The sequence below is a fragment of the Fukomys damarensis genome, unplaced genomic scaffold, assembly GCF_012274545.1.
Source record: "Fukomys damarensis isolate Sample0158 unplaced genomic scaffold, DMR_v1.0_HiC HiC_scaffold_34, whole genome shotgun sequence".
Lineage (NCBI taxonomy): Eukaryota > Metazoa > Chordata > Mammalia > Rodentia > Bathyergidae > Fukomys > Fukomys damarensis.
In genome coordinates, this window is record NW_022900946.1 from 20,430,969 (window position 1) to 20,453,775 (window position 22,807).

The 22,807-nt window shown below is 48.4% G+C and overlaps 1 protein-coding gene across 7 annotated transcripts in view; it reads right to left on the minus strand.

Annotated features, from left to right (window-relative positions):
* Flywch1 (FLYWCH-type zinc finger 1) overlaps positions 1-22,792 on the minus strand; it is a 30,988-nt gene extending 8,196 nt beyond the window's left edge. For 2 of the 7 annotated variants that reach the window (XM_010603579.3, XM_019204438.2), the window contains exons 1-6: positions 22,483-22,792; positions 20,516-20,608; positions 6,609-7,028; positions 5,769-6,209; positions 4,253-4,687; positions 3,841-4,104 (exon numbers count right to left, since the gene is read on the minus strand). In XM_010603579.3, the coding sequence (XP_010601881.1) occupies positions 3,841-4,104; positions 4,253-4,687; positions 5,769-6,209; positions 6,609-6,933 (1,465 nt within the window). In that variant the 5' untranslated portion in view covers positions 6,934-7,028; positions 20,516-20,608; positions 22,483-22,792. Of the gene's footprint in view, positions 1-3,840; positions 4,105-4,252; positions 4,688-5,768; positions 6,210-6,608; positions 7,029-8,555; positions 8,733-8,837; positions 8,861-12,363; positions 12,565-15,255; positions 16,183-20,454; positions 20,609-22,482 lie in introns of those variants that run through there. The other 5 variants (XM_010603575.3, XM_010603576.2, XM_019204439.1 and 2 more) reach the window with 5 other exon arrangements.
* Positions 22,793-22,807: the final 15 nt, after the last annotated feature.

The following is a 22,807-nucleotide window of genomic DNA, read 5'->3' on the forward strand; positions in this document are numbered from 1 at the left end:
AGGGAGTGGGGACAGCAGACTGAGGAACAAGGTACATGACCACGCAGGTAAGATTCCCTGACTTTCACACTGGATTCAAAGGTCTGTTTGGGGATAGAAAAGTTACAGCCCACAATCCCACAGATTTGCAGAGGATGGGACAGTGGGTCAGAGATGCCAAAAGAACGAGAGGTGGACAGATAGGTGGTTCACAGACACAGCAAACAGAACTCAGCCAAGCCTGGCAGGGAAGCAGCTGAGAGGACAGGGCCTAGAGGCAGGAGATTCAAAAGGGTGGGATCTGGTGCAGACCTCACACAGGAGTTTGGAGGATGAAGGGCAAGGAGACAGGTGAGCCACCTGGCAAGGACAGGGGTAGAGGGGACACCGAGGCACAAGGAGGGAGTAGAAGTTGCCCTGGAAAGGCTATGCCCAAGACTCACAATGCTGGTAGCTAGGCTTATAAGGGCTAACCAAAAAGTATGTGTGTTGGGCCAGGGATTTAGCTCAGCGGTGCCGCTGCCTTTCTTGTAAGCCTAAGGACCGAGTTCGATCCCTGGTACCAAAAAAAAAAAAGTGTGTTTAAATAAAAATAAATTATTACACTAAAAGACACACTGCCATTAATCCTCCTCAAAACACTCCCCTCACTTTGCTCTTTTGGTAGCGGGAACTCGGGACCTTGTGCTTGAGAGGTAGGCAGCAGCACCAATGAGCTAAATCCCCAGTCCCGTTATTTCTTTAAGACAAGGTCTTGATACATAGTTCAGGCTGGCCATGAACTCACTATGTAGCCCAGGCTGGCCTCAAACTTGCAGTGATCGTCCTGCTACAGCCTCCCAAGTGCAGGGATTACAGGTGTGCACCATCAAGCCTAGCTCCCCCCAACTTTGAACACTCTTCTCCCAAACTTCAAGTTTAGTGTGGTGGTGCACGTCACCCATCTTAACACTTTGGAGGCTGAGGAAGGGGGATCATCCTTAGTTCAAGGCCAGCCTGCACTATACAGCAAGACTGTCTCAAAAAAGTAAGCTTCAGGGCCAGGGACTTAGCTCAGTGGTTCTGCCGCCTGCGCTGCAAGCGCAAGGACCCGAGTTTGATCCCTGGTACCAAAAAAATATAAGAATAATAATAACAACAACAACAACAACAACAACAAGAAAGCAAGCTTGCCTCCAACAACAACAACAAAAATTTAAGGAGCAGGAACTTATCCCAGCTCTCTTACCACTCACTGAAGCAGTTCTGGAAGTCTTCTCTTTTGAGTGTCTTTACAATTTGTGATAACAAATAAGAGGAATGCTGCTGCCTCCTACCATCCAACAGACAGGCTCTTAAAACATCTACCTTATTTATTGGAGCTGGTATCATGCAACTTCTTGCTCTTCCCCAAAGTCAAAATTACCATGAAAGGTAAATGTTCCGAGTCAGTTCAGGACACAGAGGCAGCCAGGACAACACCACTGAAGTCACAGGAATCAGGACTTCCAGAAATGCTGCAGGGCATCGCAAGATCTATGGGTAAGTATGTTCCAAACAAGGGGAGCGTTCTGAGGGGGATTAATGGTAATGTGGTAATGTGTCTTTTTTTTTTTTTTTTTTTTTTTTTTTTTTTTTTTTTTTTTTTTTTTGCTAGTGGAGATTCAACTCAGGACCTTGCACTTGTGAGGCAGGTGGTGGCACAACTGAGCTAAATCCCTGGCCAGGTAATGTATCTTTTACTGTAATAAAGTTTTAAAAATGTAAACATCGATTATATTTCGTAAACACGCCTTGTATGTGTTCTAGGCAGGAGGTCCATCCTGACAAACCACACAGGCAAGGCCTGAGGTCCCACAGTAGAAGTAAAGCCCCAGTCTTTACTTCTAAGTTCTGGGCAACACCTGTGCCTAAAACCAGTCTGTTTCTGCCTTCAAAATAAGCAGACCAAGAGGGTCCTCACCCACTTGAGAGAATCTGCATCTTAAGAGACAGAAACCAGGACCGGAAGGTGGGGACAGGGTGCTTAGAGAAGCTGCTGCCATAGCAGGAGAGAGAGGCCACCACGCTACTGACACCAGGTGGGACAAAAAGATGTTCAACCCCTGAGATCAAAAGTTTAAAAACTTAAATGGGAGGGCTAAAAACAAAGCTGAGAAAAATCTCAGATAGTACTGCAAAAATGATTGGTCACCCAGGAGAGTCAACGTCAGAGTGACAGGAGCCACAGAAAGACTCGGATGAGGACATCATGGAGTGATGAAAGAAGATACCCTGTGCTGAAGGGCGTAAGCTGAGCGGTGACCCCTACAGCTGGAACCCCAGGGGTGGACAGGTGAGCCCACGTCCCTGAGCAGCGCCTGATCACAAACAGGGTCAGCCATGCTGTCCCAGAACAGGCTGAGCCTGTAGCGGGATGCGCTACATCCTGGTGCAGCTCCAGACAGGCAGGGTTGAAAGTGGTCCTTCCCAGGCCCGTGGCTCAGAAGGGGCCCCCTCAACTTCAAGACAAAAAGGAACCAAGAAAAAGGAAGGCTCAGAGGCTGGGAGTTTGGTGAAGGTCCTTGGCATGGTTGGTGGCTGAGCCTCACCCAGGCCCAGGCCAGGGTGCAGCAGAAAACAGAAAGCTGCCACCAGCAAGACCAGGAGCTGTTTTGATGTGACCGAGTGAGAAGGAAGGAAGCGGCAGCAGGTCCCCAGAAAACCAGGCAACGAAGTGGCTGCTGGACCACAGAGAGAACAAAGCTACATAGAGAAAGAAATGGAACTTCCTTCTAAGCGGTATATTCTTAGCAAGACAGTGACAGGTTTCTACGATAAAGTGAAAACACAATCTGTGCAGCGAATGTGGGGCTAATCCTTACTTTCTCTGATTGGAACTTAACAGGCAACAAAGAAACTGAAAAACCAGTTAACAGCTGTAGAAACACACTTTTAGGCCGGGGATGAAGGGACATACCTGCAATCTCCGCACTCCGGGAGGCTGAGGCAGGTAGGTGGATTGCTAATTCAAGCCCAGCCCAGGCAATTTAGCAAAATCTTGCCTCAAAATAAAAACTGTTTAAAAAGGGCAGTAGATGCAGTGGATATAGCTCAGTGCAAAGGCAGCGAAGGGGGAGAGAGGGAAATTTTTTAAAGAAAGAAGATATCCTAAGAAACAACAGATCGGAGCAGTGACTTGTGGGATAAGAAGGGAAGAAGGTAAGGCTGGGCAGCTGGGCACCTCATGGCGTTTTGGAATGAAAAGTGAGTCAAAGAATAAAACTACGGCTCTCGAGCATAGAAGAACTTTAGGCCAAAAGGTAACTCAAGTGACTCCAAAAAGTACAGGGCAGGGAGCCTCAGGGGAGAGGAGCGCCTGGTGGACACAGTGGACAACTGGCAAGGTGAGGGGGCTCTGCTTCCTCTCCCCAGTCAGACGAGGTCAGGAACGCTCCATCCTGGTGACCCTCATAGTCAAAGCACTGGGCACCATTCCCAACCTGGTGGACTGGGATGAGCAGAACAGAACGGTGGTCCAAGAGCAGGCGGCCATGGGGAAGGCTGGAGGAGAAACCCTGGCTCCAAATAAATCTCACATCCTCCCTCCTGAGCTGGTTCACCCACTTTACCTAGGGAGGATGAGGACCCAACCCGATGTACTTGGTTTCGTGTAGTAGCGCTGTAACTTCTCAAAATGACAGAAGAGAAGGAGGAAGAACAAATTTGGGTTTATCGGGAGATCTGGGGGCAGGCTGGGCTGAGCGGGGTGGGGTGGGGGGTTAGGAGGCACATGGGGAAGCAGGACAACCTGGCGGGCTAAGGAGTAGGGGCAAGGAAGGGAGATCAGAACAGGACTGTGGCTTCTAAAGGTTCACAGAGGTGCAGGGTCTCTCCACATACCCAGGCTCTCCCGATGAGTGTGGCTGGGGTGTTTGTTCCGCTGCCGCATTGTCTCCAGGCCCAGAAGGTCGGGTGGGTGGCAGTGGCCACGCATCACCGTCACTTGCCGGCCCTGGGTGATGGCGCGGCTGCGGCAGCCCATGCGTGCCTGGTCCCGGCACGTCCAGTACACCTTGTCGCCGGCGGCCTTCTCCCGCCTGTAGAGGAAGGACTCGTACACCAGGAAGCTGCCCCCTAGTGGGGTCCGCAGAAACTCAGGGCCTCCTAGGGGGTGCAGAAGAGGCAGTCAGAGAGGGGCAGCGCCCCAGAAGATGGGGATGACGCTGAAAAGGCTGGGCTGACTGGACAGGCAGGTTCCCCCACCCGCTCAAGCAGGACCTCAGACAGCACGTCCTTGGGGACGAAGGCTCACCGGGATCAGTATCCTGGTCCTCTTCAGGGGATCCCTGCGGGGCTTCGGTCTGGGCAGAGAGCTCCTGACCTTTCTTTGCTTTCTTTCTGGGCCCAGGCCCCTGGTGACAGGCGAGACTGTCCATGCCTCGGAGCAGCTTGTCCTTGCAGCCCCCAAGGCCAGGTGGCCTGGCCTGAAGTGTCCGAATGGCCTTCTCCTGCTGCCGCCGCCGAACCTGCAAGCTCTCCATGTCGGGTGGGTGGCAGTGGCCACGCATCACTGTGACCCGATGACCCTGGCTGACGGCACGGCTGCGGCAGCCATGCAGCGTGTGGTCCCGGCACGTCCAGTACACCTTGTCGCCCACAGTCTTCTCCCGCTTGTAGATGAAGGACTGGTGCACGAGGAAGCTGCCCCCGTAGCATGTGTTGAGGAACTCCAGGCCTGGGGGCAGGCCTGCAGGGAGTAATCGGGGTGGTCAGGACGCCTCGGTCGGGCAGGAGTGGCCCGTGGCAGAGCTGGAGACCAACCTGTACTTTCTGCCCTGTGCAGCTGCCTCTTACCAAGGTGCTCTCCTGCTCTCACCAGCCAGATACCCAGGTAGGAGTGGACTCTTCTTCCAGGGGCAGGGACAGCTCAAAGGGTTAAACACCACGCCAGGGTAACACCAGGAGAGCCACTGGCAGCCCAGGTTCCCAGTTACTTTCCACCATTTTTTTTTTTTTTTGGGTACCGGGGATCAAACTTGGGTTCTTGCGTTTGCAAGGCAGGCCACGGAACCACTGAGCTAAATCCCTGGCTTTACCATTTTTTTTTAATACTTTGTTTAAATATCTTATCTCTTTTTTGAATAATACACATATGCTATACAACTTAAATGGAATTAAAGGATCTGGAGTGAAAAAGGAAAAAAGGCTCTCCTGCCCCACCACGTTCCCCAGCCCAGCATTCTTTAATGCTTAAATCCAGAGCTTAGCTGGGTAAAGAGCAGTGTCCCACAGGCTTAATGATTATCAGGACATGTTTATGTTCTTCAAAGTTATTGTGACCTTGCGCACACTTTGTTTTCTTTGAGACAGGACATGTAGTTCAGGCTGGTTTTGAATGCACTATGTAGTCCAGACTGGCCTCAAACTCGTGGCAACGCTCCTGTCTCAGCCACCCAAGTGCTGGGATAACAGGTGTGCATCACCACCCACAGCTTAAGCACTTTTTTCCCTGAGCACAATTTTTTTGTTGTTGTTACAGGGGATTGCACCCAGGATTTTCACCTTAAGCTACATCCCCAGCTCTTTTTAAATTTATTTCTTACTTTGAGATAGGGTCTCACTAAATCACTAAGTTGCCCAGGCTGGGCTTGAACTTGCAATCACATCTTGCCCCAGCCTCAGAGTGCTAGAATTACAGGTGTGCATCACCACGCCCAGCTTCCCTTAGCACATTTAAAACAAGATGTGGAACCCTACCTTTGTTATTCGGCATGAGTAACCCTGTGGGTTCCCACTGGCCCAGGGAGGCAGGTGCTGCCTGTACTCACCCATGCGTAGCATCTGGCGTTTCTTGGGTGGCAAGCTCAGCACGGACACGGTCTCTGGCTGCTGTGGGACTGGCTTGCTCTGTACATGCTGGGAGTTGCGCCCTGGTCCCTCCGGGTGCCGCCACGGACCCACTCCCCTGAGCAGCTCCTCCACTGGACCCTGGGGATCCCTCAAGCTCTCTGGCAAGGGTGAGCTAGGTAGCTTCTCTTTCTGGCGCCGGGCCGCTAGGCCTTCCTCGTCAGGGGGGTGGCAGTGGTCCCGCATCACCGTAGCCCTTGTGCCGCGGGTGATGGCCCGGCCCCGGCAGCCCAGCTCAGCATGCTGGCGGCACTTCCAGTACACCTTGTCCCCCACTGCCTTCTCCTGCCTGTACAGGAAGGATTCAAGGACCAGCAGGCGGCCCCCGAACGGGGTCCTTAGGAACTCCAGGGGCTCGGAGACTGGAAGCAAAGAGAAAGCTGGATTAGAGGCCAGGGTTAGAGCCAATGAGGGTCATGGGTCCCAGTGATTCCAGGTGGCCAGGAAAGAAGCCCAGACTCTTGAGGCTGGTTTATGGGGCAAAGGGATATTTTAAGGAGTTGAAAGAATTCTGGACATCCCCGCAACTCTCACGAGCTCCGGGAGGATGTGATGCCCAGCAGGGAGGTGCTCTGCTATGCAGGGGTGACGTGAGATGAGCACCTTGGTCTAGGGCTAGGTGGAGATTAAAGACCATGAGCCTTCTCTGCAAGCAGGGATGGCACACCAAGGCCACCCCGCTAGCCAAGGGTGCACAGGCCCACATCTCAGATGCAGGTCCACCGAGGGGGTGGGGCCAGGCAGCAGCCCAGATGCCTCACCTGGCTCCAGCTTGCTGCGCTTTAGCCCCGAGGACCACAGGCGCGGCTGCATTGCCTGGACCTGCTCCTCAGCTGGCAGGATCTGGAGGTTGCTGGCCAGGGTGGAGGGGTCAACCACCTCCAGGGAGATGACACAGTGTACTTCCGTGGGATCAGCGCCCACCTCGACCCCCTCTTGGTCTGAGGTTGTCAGCAGGACCAGATTGGGGAACTCCTGGGGTTCACTGGGGTCTGCTGGGACGCCGTCCATGCTGGGCTCCAGGGATGGCTCTTGGGCTGGCTTCATGCTCTCGTCCTCCTGCTCACTGGGCTCAGGCAGGGGCATCCCGGGACTGTCGGCCTGACCCTCAGCTCATGCTCAGCCCAGCAAATGAGTTCCTCTTCCTCCCTGGCCTGGAATCTGCCAGTCCGGGCTCTGTCCTAAGGGAGGAGGCAAAACCTCAGTCAGTGGAGAAGCCCTTGGGCCTGAGGCTTAGAAATGGACCTGGGATCTCCATCCTTGGGCCAGATGGGCAGCCAAGGTGTCCCTGAGGCTGTGAGGCTGGGAAGGGACCTGACAGAAATAGAATCCTTCCGCTCTGCGGTTCCTCTCACAGGGCCTTGGGGATATCCCTTCCCCACCCAGGCCTTACCTTTCCCATTCCCCATAAACGCCCCTCCCCAGGGCCTGGCAGGTGACAATGCACCAGTAATTGACCTCCTACCTCTGAGCCCAACACAGGGGTGGTGTCCTCACCTACTCTTCCTTTTAACCTCCAGCCCCTGGGCCATGAGCAGGTTGTTCTTACCGCCCCCTCTGCTGATGAGGACATGGAGGTGCACACACCCTGTATGTTTGAACCCCACTGTTTCTGCTCAGACCCCCAGGGACTTGCTTGGGCCCTGTGCACTGTACCCGGATGCTGTGAACAGAGCCAGACCTTGTCCTAGTCTGGAGGCCCCAGACCCACCCAGTCCCTGAGAGATGACAGGGCCCCGCAATGAAGTGGCTTTGGGCCTGAGCTATTGCCGGCGCAACCTCAGCCAGGCAAGGACAGGGCTCTGAATGTGCTGGCGTACCCTCAAGGTCACTGGGGGCTCTCAGGCTTCTGACCTGGGAAAGGTGGGAGCCCAGGGCTGCACTGGTCTGTAGACATTAATGGCTGGCCTTTCTGGGGTGACTAGCAGTTGGTGGGTCTTCGTGCTTTTCAGTAAGAGCCCCTAAAATGAGACTGTAGCCCCCTCTGACATTTTCAGCTTCTTTACTCGGAACTGTTGCCCCTACAGGTTCTGTGGTGCTCATCCCCACTCCCCCACATTCCCCGACCTGGGGATTTGCAGTCAGCTCCCCAAAGGCCTGGTCAGCTCCAGGGGCATCAGGTCCCTAGAGCCTTCCTGGCAGCAGCAAGGTGCTTCCTGGTAAAGAAATCCTCCAGGCAACAAGCAAATGATTGGAGCCCTGGCCCAGCTCCTGCACAAGCCAGCCCCAGCGCCTCCTGTGCAGTCCTTCCCGGCCCTGACCACCCCGTCCCACAGGGCGACAAGGTGCTGGGGACTCGGGGCACCCAAGGCAAAGGTCCCTTGAGGCCACCTCCTGGGCAGGAAAGGGTCACACCGGCAGCCCCACCCCTGGACACTGAGCCATTGTGAGCTGAAGGGCCCTGGCACTAGCCCCTCTGTGGGCAGCCCACCTCTTGGATACCCACGCCCTGTGCTCCCGGATGAACAGGCACATCTGAGATGTGTGACCTTGGCGTCTCTGGGCCCCCAACCCGCATCTTCCCAGATCCCCACACAACACCCTCGGGACTCAGGAAAGCCACCAGCACTTCGGGCTAGGCTGCGCTCCCCATTCCTCAGGCACTCAGGCTCCCACAGGTCTCAGGCCATCAGGCTTGCAGACCAGCCTTCTCCAGACACAAGGCTGGCACGACCACCACCCCCACATTCACATGCAGCTGCACTGACCCCATCTGGGAGCAAAGAGCGCAATCCTTTCATCCAAAATTTCTGGTTAAAAGGCTTCCAAGGCAGGAGGGGTGGCGAATACCTGTGATGCTTTCACTCTGGGAGGCTGAGGCAAGAGGACCTCAAGTTACCCAGAAAGGGCAACTCAGCAACTTCTTGAGAACTTGTCCCAAAATAAACATTTTTTTAAAAAGACAGAGAGCTGGGGATACTGCTTAGGATGAAGGTCCTGGGTTCAAGCCCCAGCCCTCAGGCTTCCAAGGCAGGAGGGGTGGCGAATACCTGTGATGCTTTCACTCTGGGAGGCTGAGGCAAGAGGACCTCAAGTTACCCAGAAAGGGCAACTCAGCAACTTCTTGAGAACTTGTCCCAAAATAAACATTTTTTTAAAAAGACAGAGAGCTGGGGATACTGCTTAGGATGAAGGTCCTGGGTTCAAGCCCCAGCCCTCACCCCCATACACACACACACACATACACACACACACACACACACACACACACACACACACTCACACACACACACACACACACACACACACACACACACACACACACACACACACACTTCCAAGATATGGAAAAGCTCCAGCAGAACAAAAGGCCCTGCCCTGTGCTGACCACAGTCTCATGGGAAAGCTGGGGGCCTGCTATCACCTAGATCTGGTCTTGATGTTCTGTTCTCATTCTTACCTATTAAGAGAGTCAGTGTGGTAGCTGTCTAAATGGCCACTGGTATGGTTTAGGTCCAAATGGCACCCTGAAGCCACATGGGGTCACAGGTTGCTTTTTCAGAGATGGCTCAATCTACAGTGTGTGATGCTGGGATTAAGGGTGTGTGATTACTAAACCACTATGCTGATTGGTTTGGTGCTCCTTAGGCTGCACTGCATGGGAGATTCTGGTCAGAGCTCAGAGGACCAGAAGGTAAAGACCAGGCTCAGAGGGTTTCTGCTGGGAAGAAGGACTGCACTGGCAGTTGGACTCCAGATGTGTTTTATGGCTTGGCAGAAAGTTTGTCTGCTTTTTGCCTGTGTCCAGAGACTTCTCCTGAGGCTGAGATTAAGGGCAGTAGGCTAATGATTCTGGCAGAAGAAATTTCAAGGCAATCTAATGTTGAGGTGGTGGATTAGGTACTGTTGGGAGCTTTAAACCAGACTTATGTTGAGAATCCAGAGCAAAGAGCCCAACAGAATGATTTAAAACGTTTTGAATTTGGCCAGAATGGAAGCTTCAGTAAAGAAAGAGCAGAGAAGATCCTGATTGCTGAGAAGGAGCAGGAGAATAGAAAAGATGGCCTGAGGGAATCATAAGCAGCCGGACTCAACCCTTTGTAGCCTCAAAATTGCGCAAGGGAAAGATTTTGAGAAGAAAGCCCCAGAGCATCATGGGCCAGAATGGCAGCAACCTAGGGAAGGTGTCCCTTGGGGTTTGGTTCATAAGCACCAGACCCCTCCAGCTAAAAGAGGAGGGAGCCTGACTACCACTCCAGCTGGCATCATTCGTAGGATGCTGCTTAGGCACATGCAGAACACCAGAGTTGTGGGCTCAGGAAGGCTTCCGTCCAGGTTTCAGAAGAGACCTGAGAGGCCAGGCAGGGTGCCTGAGAGGGCCGTGCGGGAGGCTGTGAGTGTGAATCTGAAGGTGCACTGGAGACCTCAGAAGGTTGGGGAAACCAGGAACTTGAATCGTCTGAGGAAAACAGCACGGAGGCAGCACAGCCGGCATAAGAGAGAGACCATGGGAGCTACAACCACTACAAGTGCTGCAGAGGCAGAGCTATCCAAGCCCTTTGGAGTTCACAACTTGGCACAGACTGCCAGGGATGCTGGACGTGGAACTGTGGGACTTGCCCTTGGACTTGCTTTGTTCCCATTCCTTGCTATCCCCTTTGTAACTTTCAGAGATGAGCTTTTCTTTTCTTTCTTTCTTTTTTTATTTTGGTACTGGGGAAAGAACTCAGGACCTTGTGCTTGCAAGGCAGGTGGTACTTTGTAACTTTTGGAATGGAAATGTCTATCCCATACCACTGAATGTTGGAAGTGCTTAACTTTCTTTTCATTTATACAGAGGCTTGCAGCTAAGAATTTGCCTTAAATCTCAGAGGAGACTTTGGACTCAGACTTTTCAGCAATGCTGAAACTGTTCGGACTTTGGCAACTCTTAGAGATGGACTAGATGCCTTTTTGTGTAAAAGAATGCACATGAGTCTTTGGGGGGGGCAGGGTCGGAATGTTATGGTTTGGGTCCAAATGTCCCTCTAAAGCCTCATGTGGTCATAGGTGGGTTTTTCAGAGGTGGCTGAATCCAGAGTGTGTGATGCTGGGATTAAGGGCCTGTGATTACTAAACTACTTCACTGATTGGTTTGGCACTGTCCTAATCCCAGTAGTCTGGATAAGATAAAAGGGGCAGAAAGATGCTGTTAAGTTTCCCTTGTTGTTTTTGCTTGCTTTGCTACTTTGTGGGCACCATGAACTGTTTCTCCTCTGCCAAATCTCTCTGCCAGACCACCCTGCCTTGGAGCCAGCCGATTATAGACTGAAACCTCTACAAACCGTGAGCTAAATAAACTTTTACTCCTTTAACTTTGGGTTTTGGGTATTTTGTCTCAGCAACGAGAGAAAAGTAACTAAGACAAACACAAATCTGACATTTAAGTTTTCAGGCACTGCTGCAGCCACACTATTTCCACCTGTGACTGAAATGGTTTCAGTAGTTTGCTGTGTCCAACAGTGTGGCAGTAACAGGCTATGTGAGCCATAAGCCCTCACCTCATGGGCCAAGAGAGGGAAGATTTACAGAAGGCCACACACAGGCAGCGTGGTGCTGCCACACCGAGGCAATCATCTGGTACCTGTGGCCTGGCAACCCCACCCCAGCTATGCAGACACAGACACTGGAAGGAGCCTGGGAAACCACAGTGGGACAGGCCAGGTACCCGAAGCCCACAGCAATGACTGAGTACTGTTATCACGCATGTGCAGTGCTGGGGGTGGAACCCAGGGCCTCATGCGTGCTAGGCAAGCACTCTACCACTGAGCTATATCTCCAGCCCTTTCTATTTTGAGACAGGGTCTCACTATGTTGCCAAGTTGGCCCTGAACTTCTGATCCTCCTACCTCAGCCTCCTGAATAACTGGGATTACAGATATGAGTCACTATGGCCAACTAATTGGTGTTTTTTAAGGCAGGGAGACTGGAGGTCATTTGTTACATAGCAGTAACCAAATACATACCTGATTTATTTGGTAAGTGACTGAACCAAGTGGCTTGGTAGATGGAATCATATGAATGGCTACAAAGGACCTGACATAAATATATTGGAGAGTATTCTATTATATGTATGTATGTATGTATTCTACTATACAAAAGCAGATGATCACATAAAGAGCTTGTAACCCAATGAGGAAAACAAAAATATTAAGTATAAAGGACATGAAATAAGAATTAAGCATTAAAAAACAACCGTAGCCAGCTGTGGTAATGCAGGCCTATAATTCCAGCCTCAGGAGGCTGAGGCAGGAAGATTAGCACAAGTCTAAAGCCAGCCTTGGCTACACAGTGAGTTCAAGGCCAGCCTGAACTACCTAGTAAGATCCTGTAAAACAAACAAACAAAGTCTGGGGAAGTAGCTCAGTGTGAAGGTCCCAGATTCAATCCCCAATGCCTGGAAAAAAAACTACAACACAAAGTAAGCCAGACAAATACTGTTGAGTCCACTTATATAAGGTCCCTACATTCTCAAGTCTATAGAGACAGAAAGTAGGATGGTGTGTCAGGAGCTGGGGAGAGGGAATGGGGACTTACTCTTTAATGGGGACAGCTGTAGTTGAGGAAGAAGAAAAACTCCTCCTGGAGACAGCAGGGGTGATGGCTGCATAATGGTGAATGGATGCTGCTGAACTACATGCTGTCAGGCACGGTGGTCCACACCTGTAATTCAGTTGCTTGGGGGACTGAGGCAAGAGGATCACAAGTTTGATCCCAGCCTGGGCAACTTAGCAGGACCTTGTTTCAAAATTAAAAAAAAAAAGGAAAAAAAAAGGTGATGTGTAGCTCAGTGGTAGAGCATCTGCCTACCATGTGTGAGACCTTGGGTTCGATCCTAGTACTAGGACGAAGGGGGAAGGGGAGGGAGAAGTTAAAATGGAAATTTTATGGCATTTTTATTTTATCATATGCACAAAAAACACCTGTAATTCCCATTTCCCTGACATCACTGGAGAACAATATAAGATTTCTGAATAACCAGAGTTCTGAATAACCTTGGGCCAGGGATGTAGCTCAGTGGTGCAGTACCTGCCTGGCGAGTGTGAGGCCCTGAGTTTGAGTCCTGGTACCAAAAAAATAAAAGTTATCTCTCCTTATGATTATGAGTTTTACATTTCTGAGCTGAAAGCGAAGCTCAGCGTGTAGCACTTACGTAATGTGTGTAGCCCTAAGTTTAGTTCCCAGCTCCACCAGAAAAAAAATTTTTACATTTTCTCTTATTTGCAATTTTTCCATTTTGGATGGTCACCTAGCAAGCTCTTGTTCCTCTCTACTGCCAGATTAGTGTGAAAGCCTTGGGTTCAATCCCCAGTACCAAAATCCAAAATACCACTGAAAGGTACACTGTAGATGGGGAAATTGTATGATGTATGAATTGTACCTTAGTAAAATTGTCAAAAAACAATCCTTGTAGGTCTGATTCACATCCCAAGGGTCACACGTACCAGACCCAGCTTTACCAAAGCCCTTTACCTCAGCTTGGTTTCCTCATCCATGGAGATGGATGGGAGGAATCATAGTTGTGAGGTTTACTAAGTTTTGATATTATACTCTAAAACCTATGCAGCAATCTTTTTATAATGTTAAGAACACCAGTAAGTTAACCATAATTCTGCCACCCCAACGCACAACTATTACCATTTTTATATTAGTGCCTCTGATGTACTTTATTTGCCCAGCATTCTCAATATTAAAGCACGTGGTTTGCTGCTGTGCTCCTCTCTAGAGTAGAAAGTCTCCACCTGCAGACCAGACAGAGCGCTTGTAAAAGACCAAAGCTTTATGTGATGCAGGTGGGTAACAGCCATAGAGACAGATTTAAATCCTCAGCAGCAGGTGGCCAAAAAAGGGGAATGCTGCTCTCTTAAAAATGTTCTCATGCCCTTGGTAAAGTTAAGTGGGGAAAAAATGATTTTAAAACAATAATCTGGCCATTTTCCCATATTGGGAGTTAAAAAAGAATTCTCCAAAAATGCTGATTTATGAAAAGTATTAGCCAAAAACAATTAATAAATTGAACAAAAACTATATTTTCTAGGGGCCAGGGATTTAGCTCAGTGGTTTCACCGCCTGCCTTGCAAGTACAAGGACCTGAGTGCGATCCCCGGTACCAAAAAAACCCAAAAGACAAAAAAAAAACCAAAACCCTATATTTTCTAAAGGAGTAAAATTCTTCAAAAGTACCCCAAAATATTACTAGGATAACCACACTATCTTTAAGCACCTTTAGCCCGTGAGGCACTTGGCTTTCTTACATTTCTTCCCTCCCTCAGTAACATTTGTGTTGTTTTGGTTGTTTTTAGTACTGGGGATTGAGCCTGAGGGCACTTTACTACTCAGATATATCCCCAGCCCTTTTTTATTTTTTATTTTGAGATGGGAATCTTATTAAATTGGGCTTGAATTTCTAGTCCTCCTGCCTCAACCTCCCTCAGTGCAGGGATTACAGGTGTGTGCCACCATGTTCAGCATAGTATTTGCTATTATGACTGATTTTATTCTACATGCTCATAACTTTATAACATTTAAAGCTAGGCATGGTGGTGCACACCTATCATTCCAGCATCCTGGGAGGCTAAGACAGGAGGATCACAAGTTCATGGTCAGCCTGGACTACTCAGTGAAAGCCTCTCTCAAAAACCAAAAGCCAAAAACAAACCAACAAACACTTCAGTAACTAGAAAGTAATAAATAAAAATGTTGAAAGTAGTCAAAATGGTGATTTTTATCTTTTCTTAAATTCTTTTGTTCCAAAAATAGTTTAAAATGTGCATAAATTCTTTTGAGAGTGGGAAAGTGGGTGGGGATTTAGCACAGTGTCACTGCACCTGTCTCACAAGTGCAAGGTCGTGAGTTTGATCCCTGGTACTGCAAAAAAAAAAAAAAAAAGAAGAGAGAGAGACGGAAAGTATAATCTTTAAGGATATACTACATTTTGTAATTTCTTCTCTAACTCCATAACTCAGAAAAAAACAGGGGTCCTACCTTTGTGCCACTAGTTTGCAGAGCTCTAAAATGTCACACGTCTGTGAACCCAGGAAAAGCCTGCAGACACCCTCCAGTGATCAGTCAAGGTCATCCAAGCCAGCCTTAAGGCCTGTCAGCACCATGGATTCTGAGACCCCAACTCCAATGCCTCCCATTCTAATCAGACCAACCCCCAAGCCCAAGCCCATGCTGAACAACTCATCAATTTAGTGGCACCATCTCAAAATAACAAATAAGAAGGGCTGGAGCTATGATTCATGGCAAAGGTTCTGGGGTTCAATCCCCGGTACCACACACACACACACACACACACACACACACACACGAAGAATCTAAAGGAATATTACTTCAGAGTTTCTGCTGCCAAAGAGTAATGATATTCAGGACACAATGCTAAGTCTTGGCATTATTTCATTTTTTGAGTGCACTGTTTCATTTTACCTTCCAAACAGCCTCATCAATTAGACTGGTGTTCTTCATTTTGGAGAAGAGGAGTCCAGGGCTCAGTCTTGGGTGTCTGTGATCCAGAGCCAAGCCAGTAAGGACAGCCACCACTCATACTTCCTGTGTCTGCCTTTGGGATAAAGCTCCTTTTTTTGTAATGTTCATAGCAGGTCTATTCATAATAACCCACAACTAAGGCTGGGTGTGGTGGTGGTGCGTGCCTGTGATCCCAGCACCCAGGAGGCTGAGGCAGGAAGATCACCATGTTTGAGGCCAGCCTGGACTACACAGAAGGACCTTGTCTCAAAAAAAGCCCCCAACTGTATCTATATAATGAATAGTGATGAGCAATTTAAAAAACCAGATAGTATGCAGTTAAAATTGGTGAATCTTACTGCAGTAAATTGTAAAGCAGACTTTTAGAAGTACGATTAAGGCTTTCCTTTGACTACCACTCCAAAAACCACTTCCTTCACTCCCTCTGAAGACTCTTTTGCACCCTCCACAGTATTATCGGGTGAACACTAACTACTACTGCAAATGGATTCTATTTCAACTTCCTGTTCTACATTCTCTCACACCGTGAGGGGAACAGACTGGTATTTCTATATTACCTTACACTGCTGCCCCACCACTCACTTTACTTTGGAGATCTTTTCATGACAATACTGTATATTGCTCTGTATCATTCCAACTCCTGGCAGTGTTCCACAGTATGGGCACATCCATTTGGCCATCTCTGTATCATTCAACCAGGTCTAAGGTTTGCAGTGTGCCAGTCCCAGGCATACAGTGAAATTCAAAAATGGACCAGTTCCTCGTGCTTGAGACAAGTGGACGGGGAGACTCTCAATCACAATTAAAAGCCGGGTATGGTGGCGCAGACCTGTTATCCTAGCACTTGAGAGGCTGAAGCAGAAAGATCATTTCGAGTTTGAGGCCAGCCTGAAGTACACAGCAAGACCTTGTCTCAAAAACAAACACCTCGCAAGAGCAAGATCCCAAGTTTGAGCCCCAATACCAAAACAAACCCCTAATCAAATCCCTACAACATTAGGGGCTGGGGATTTAGCTCAGTGGTTCCTCTGCCTGCGCAAGGTCCCGAGTTCAATCCTCAATATAAAAACAAAACAAAACAAAAATATGAAATCATAACTACGAAGAGGGTTATGGGCCAGGGATTTAGCTCAGTGGCACCACACCTTGCCTGGCAAGTGCAAGGTCCTGAGTTCAATCCCCAGTACCAAAAAAACAGAAAAGTTATGATGCTTTGAATCTCTGTAATACAGAGATCTATTTGGCTAGGTCATAAAAATACTTTCAAGGGGAAAATAACTTAGAAACAGTTCTGAAGGATGGGTGAACATGGCATAACTTGCTTTAAGGTTGGGGCTTGGCACCTCTAATCCCAAACTTCAGCATTAGCCTAGCAGAGGAAACACTTGAAAGGTAGAGAAACTCATGGGGAATTTTCCTTTAAAAAAACACTTTTTATAACATGTATGCCTTATTTTGAAATAAAAAAACTAAGGTCATAATCACCTTTTAAAGTGAGGAGGCTTTCCATTTGAACCTGAGGAATAAATCTTCCATGATTCCAGGAGAAAAAGGGTTTAAGAAACCATGTTTTCCTCATTGATTTGCTGCCCACTGCCCCCCTGCACCCCCCCCGCCCAATTGCCACCTGGACAATTTATGTAGCAACATCTAGAGACAATTTGGGGAGTGGGTTGAGACAGGGTCTCTCTATGTAGTTCAGGCTGGCCTTAAATTATGTAGCCTATGCTGGCCTCAGACTCGAAACAATCCTCCTGCCTCAGCCTCCCGAGTGCTGGGATTACAAGTGTGTGCCATCATGCCAGCCTCTGAAAATTTTGGTTGTCAATTTAGGCACAGTGCAGAAGGGGGCTGGAGGCAGAGGTCTGTAGCTAAACTTCCTGTAAGCCTCTCTGCCCACCACAAGGGTCTGCACTGAAATGTCACTGGGCCCTGGTCAAGACACCCCGCTTCACTCCAGCAGAGAAAACCGAGAGACTGGGGAGAGAGCATCTGTATAATGAGGTGAAATACAGCTTTCATGAAACTTTTATTCAATCCCTTCTGCAAGTTTAATCTATGAGAATTCCTCAGGGTATGTGATAAAAATGCAGATTCTGGGCTGGGGGTATAACTCAGGGGTAGAGGTGACACTTCACTTGTGTTAGGTCCTCAGTTCAATCCCAGCACTGCAAAAAGAAAAAAAAAAAAAATCACAACCAAAATGATGGCTTAGAGTCTAGAGAGGGATTTAAAAATCAAGCTTTTTCCCCCCTGTGGTACCAGGGATCGAACTCAGGACCTTGCACTTGCGAGGCAGGTGGCAATGCCACCGAGCTAATTCCCTGGCCCTAAAAATTAAGATTTCTGACAAATACTAAGAGGCTCATGTAGGTATTCTATGGACTGAATTTGGACAAACACTGGACTAGAGATCCTTAAGAGAGGTGGGCAGCAGTTCTGGCTGACCTGAAACAATCTGAAGTCCTTTCTTTTGTTTTTGGTACCGGGGATCAAACTTAGGACATTGAGCTTGAGGCAGGCAGTGGAACCACTGAGCTAAATCCCCGGCCCGAATCTGAAGTTCTTCCTGCTGAGTATCAAGTAAAGGATTCCTATATGTTACCATGCTTAATCTGCATCATTGTATGGGTTTCCTCACTGATGCCTTAAATCACTAAAATCTGTTTATATCAGTGGGTGAGTCATAGTTCCTCCCCCCTTTTTCGGAACAGAGATTGAACTCAGGACCTTGGCGCTTGCAAGGCAGGAGTGGTGCCACTGAGCTAAATCCCTGGCTCAGTTTCTCCCTTTTTGAAATTATACTTTAAGCAGGTGTGGTGGGGCAGGCTTATAATCCCAGCACTCTGGGAGGGTGAGGTAGGAGGAACATTCAAACCCAGCCTGGGAAACTTTTGACTTAGTGAGACCCTGTCTCAAAATAACAAAAAAAGGCTTGGGACACATTTCAGTGTGAAGGCCCTGGATTCAATCCCCAGTGCCCCCATCTCTCTCACACACACACTAAGAAAAGAGAAAAAGGAAGTTTTAGCAATTTATAAGTTCAAGGAACGCTGGGCTACTGCGGGGATCTCAAGAAGGAAAAAATCTGCCCCAAGTTAAGATGCTACCTGGGACTTTAAAAATGTCTAATCTGGGCCAGGGATGTAGCTCAGTGGCGCTGTGTTGGCCTGGCAAGCACAAGGTCCTGAGTTCAATCCCCAATACTGAGAAGAAAAAAAGTCTAATCTAAGTCAGGCATGGTGGTGCTTGGTGGTGCTCAGGAAGCTGAGGCAAAGTTTGAGGTCAGCCTAGGAAACTCAGTGAGATCCTGTCTCAAAATAAGAAGGGCTAGAGATGTAGCTAAGTGATCCCTAGGTTTGGTCCTCTGTACTACTAAAATAAGTCCAATCTATGAGGATTTCCAGCAAAGCAAACTCTGTAGGTCTGATGCATCTATATAAATACTAGATTTAATGAGATAAACTTTTTTTCATGAGCTCAAATATCTTTCCCTTTTCTTTATTTATTTTAGATTTTTGAGATAGGGTCTTGCTTTATAGCTCAGGGTGGCTTCAAACTCAAATCCTCCTGCCTCAGCCTCCTGAGTGCTGGTATTACAAGTGTGTCTTTGGGTCGGGGATTTAGCTTAGTGGCGCCTCGCCTGCCTTGCAAGCACAAGGTTCTGAGTTTGATCGCCTGCACCAAATCAAAACAAAACAGTGTTCAATCAAATGGAAAACACGTGCGTCAGGGAAAAACCATGCATTGTTTGGAACCCTTTCTGCTAGGTTCTCTGATTCTACTCTTTCATTAACTTCTGAGTTATTTTTACAATTGTATAAATTATAAATAACTGGAATAAAAAGTACAAGTAAACAAATTTTCTCTTTCCATGTAAGTAAATAGATATGTAAATAAGTTCTCCCGCTGTGAAAGGAATCAGTTTTGCCTCCACCTGCACATTAATTTCAGTATTCCTGTCCTATAGTTTTCTGGAATCTTCCTTGGATTCTCTTGCACACTGGCTGTAATGTCTGACAGATTCTCCAGCAATAGGTAAAAGTCTTTAACATACATGTACTATATATCTATATTAAAAGTTTTAAGAGGCAGGATGAACCATTTACAGGTACAAATTCCCTATGATGAGTGCTATCATTATGTATGCCAAAAATGCAGCAATAAATGTTTTGCTATGTTAAATAAAATAAGTTTTATTTCCTTTGGTTTGGTCTGAGGCACTGTTTTTTTCAAATCATTGTTTATTGATCCTAAAATCATTAGGTTCTAGACTTTTATTTTATTTTGAGACAGGGCCTTGCTGTGTAGTTCAGGCTGGCCTTGAATTCACTATGTAGCCCAGGGTGGTCTCGAGCTCACGGAGATCCTCCTGCTTCAGCCTCCCCAGTACTAGAATTATAGGTGTGTGCCATTAGTCATTAATTTTAAAAATTACATAGGAATTCAACTTGCACCACTGAAATAAAAGTGAGCATTATATCATGAAACTTTTTTAGTTATACATGCGCATGTTAACTCTAGATTGATTTAAAGGTACTTTTGACTTTTCTCATGGTTTTGAGACCTAATGTGCTCATTTGCAATATTCAACCTTCACTCAAAACGGACCTGTTGAGTAAACAGAATATTTTTAGGTCATTTAGATGTAAATGGGTGCTCAAGAGTCTCAAAGAATTCAAGCATGGTGGCGCACACCTATAATCCCAGCGAGCACTCTGGGAGGCTGAGACAGGAGAACTATAGGCTTGAGCCCAACCTGGGCAACTCAGTGACTTAGTGAGGCCCTATCTCAAAATTTTAAAAAAAAATTTTTTTTAAAGGGCTGGAGATGTAGCTCAGTGCAAAGGTTCTTCTGAGTTCAATCACTGGTAACACACACACACACACACACACACACACACACACGCAAAATGATTCTCAAAGTTTCCAGTTCATCAGTCTCTCATCCTCTCTTGCCTTCCTCACAGTTTCAGGGTAGGCTGAGCACAGCACTACGACTGCCAGCTTGGCACTACCATCCTGCTGGTGGTCGTAAAGGGCCAAGAGCCACAACATTATTAAGAACTGTCATAAAAAAAAAAAAAAAAATGGAGCTGTCAGGAGTCTCTCAAGGTACCCTGGGATCCAAACACTCACTGCTGAGGTCCTGAAAGACAGGTGCTCCTCTTGGCAGCTGATAGCGAAACAAAAGAATTACCTTCATCTACGAGAACTACATTGTCATCTGGGGCTGGGGTTGGGGCTGGGCCTTGCTGGGGAGACAGAGACAAATTTCTCTGGCTGCTTTCACCTGTGAAGGAGGAAAAGTGGCAAATTAAGATACTGGGAGTGAAATTCTTCTATAAACTGTAAATCACTACTCAAGTTCTTTGTGCAGGCTCAGTAGAATCCAGAGCTTTGAAAGGAGGTGGAGGGAAGGCCCTGCTGTCTAAAACCCCCTGGATGATCCCAATGGTCCCCCTAACAAATACCAGGAGGGTTACAGGGCGCTTTGCCTGGCTCACGACCCTCCTGTGATTACCTGCAGACAGGAATGCACACAGCATTAGTCACCCTCCCGGGATTTCACACACAAACTAAATACATGCAACATTATTCCTGGTAGAGGCTGAAGGTGCTGGTGATCCTCCAAAAGATTAAGATTTACTCCTCTAAAGCTGGATTTCACAACTTTGGCACCAGTGGCATTCTGGTCTCAGTATTTCTTTGTTCTGTTCATTGCAGGATGTTTAGCAGCATCCTGGGCTCTACCAGCTACGTAGATATTGGCATCATAACTCCCCTCCCCCTGGCCTTCCCAAGTTCTGATAACTAATGTTGTTAAAAGTCCCCTGAGGGGCAAAAACCGCTTTAAGGTCACTGCTCCAAAGCAACATGGAAATGCAGAGTTACAAACTGGGCACTGTGCTGCACGCCTGTAATCCTAGCACTCAGGAGGCTGAGACAAGAGGACGGCCATGCGTTCGAGCTACCCAATGAGTCCCAGGCCAGCCTGAATTACATGGTGGCCCTGTAACGAGTGAATGAATGAACGAAGGAAAGGCGGAGCACAGACAGGGAGATTCTAGCTAATGAGACCCCGTACGCCCCGCTGCAGCTTGGGTAGTGCGTGTTCCCCAAAGACCCGTGTGCTGCAGGTCTCATCTCCAGGTGATGTTACCGGGAGGTGGTGGGACCTTTAGGAAGCGTGCCCTGTAGCGTCCTCAGGTCCTTGGGAGTGTGCCCCGGAAGGGGATAGGAGGATCCCAGCCCCTTCTCATCCTCGTGCTTTCTGGCCATGAGGCAAGCAGGCTGCTCCCCCTGTGCTCCTCCCACTGCCACCTGCCACTGTTTCCAGAAGCCCAAAGCAATGGGTCGGCCTGATCTTGGACTAGAATCTCCAAAATAAACCTTTAATTACCACAGGTATTCTGTCATAGTGATAGAGAGCTGATTAACACCCCCCCACCCTAAGTCACAATCTTAGCTAGTTTTCCTCCTCCTTTACCCAGCCTCAAGTATCCTCAAATCTCACTCCCTTCAGATTTTATCACACCTCTCGTCCATCTCCTTTCCTCCCCTGTCATCTAAGAACTTCCTTCCTCACTGCCTTCTCTTCAGCCCATGCCAAACCTTCGAAAATTCAGCCACTCCAGTTCTCCCCAAGGGTACTGACAGGTCAGTCTTCCCGAAGCTTAACTCTATGCTTCTCCCAGTAAAAACTGTCTCCCTTCGTGAACCCTCAGTTCTGTATGGGCTCCAACCTAGCTCCAACCTTACAGTTTTTTTCTACAAGTCCAACCAGTGGCATCTGGAAGAGGAGCGAGATAAATCTGATGGAACTACACCAGAAAATAAAAATCAGATAGAAATGATATTGACCTTGGAAAGCAGAAATGTAAAGCTAAAATATACCTCACTTTGGAATTAAAAGCTTATAGTGATTATCTGATCGCGACAGTTTGGTATAATCCATATGCAAGGGCTAAAGGAAGGTTTAAAGCAAGGTTTAAAGGCGCCAGACCCATTCCGTCCCGAGCGAACAGATGGGTCAGCAAAAGCCTTTTGGAATAGAGTGCAATGAATTCGAATAGAGCTAGAATAGATCTGCGTCATGTGCGCTGCAGTGAGCGTCTCTCTTTAAACTTGTGGCTCAGTAAATACCTACAGACACAGGATACGCACCTTAAACATGTTTCCCAGTGTAGGCTCAGTAAAAAAGTTTGGAAGCCATAATGATCAACCTATAAAGTCAGAACTCAAAGGAGAGGGGAGACAACCAGCAAAAAGTGCAAGGTCACCGAGACCTCCGCACGCCTAGACTGGACAGGACGGGAGGGTAGGGACGGATGCACCCCGGTGGGTGGACGCGGCCGGGGGCAGGCGGGCGAACGTGGGGCTCCCCGATTTGGGGAAGTGCGACTCATTCAGTCCAGGGGTCGCGTGGGCTGGGGAAGGCGCAGTGGGGAGAAAGGAGGCGAATCGCAGGTGGCCGACAGGGAGCGGGCCG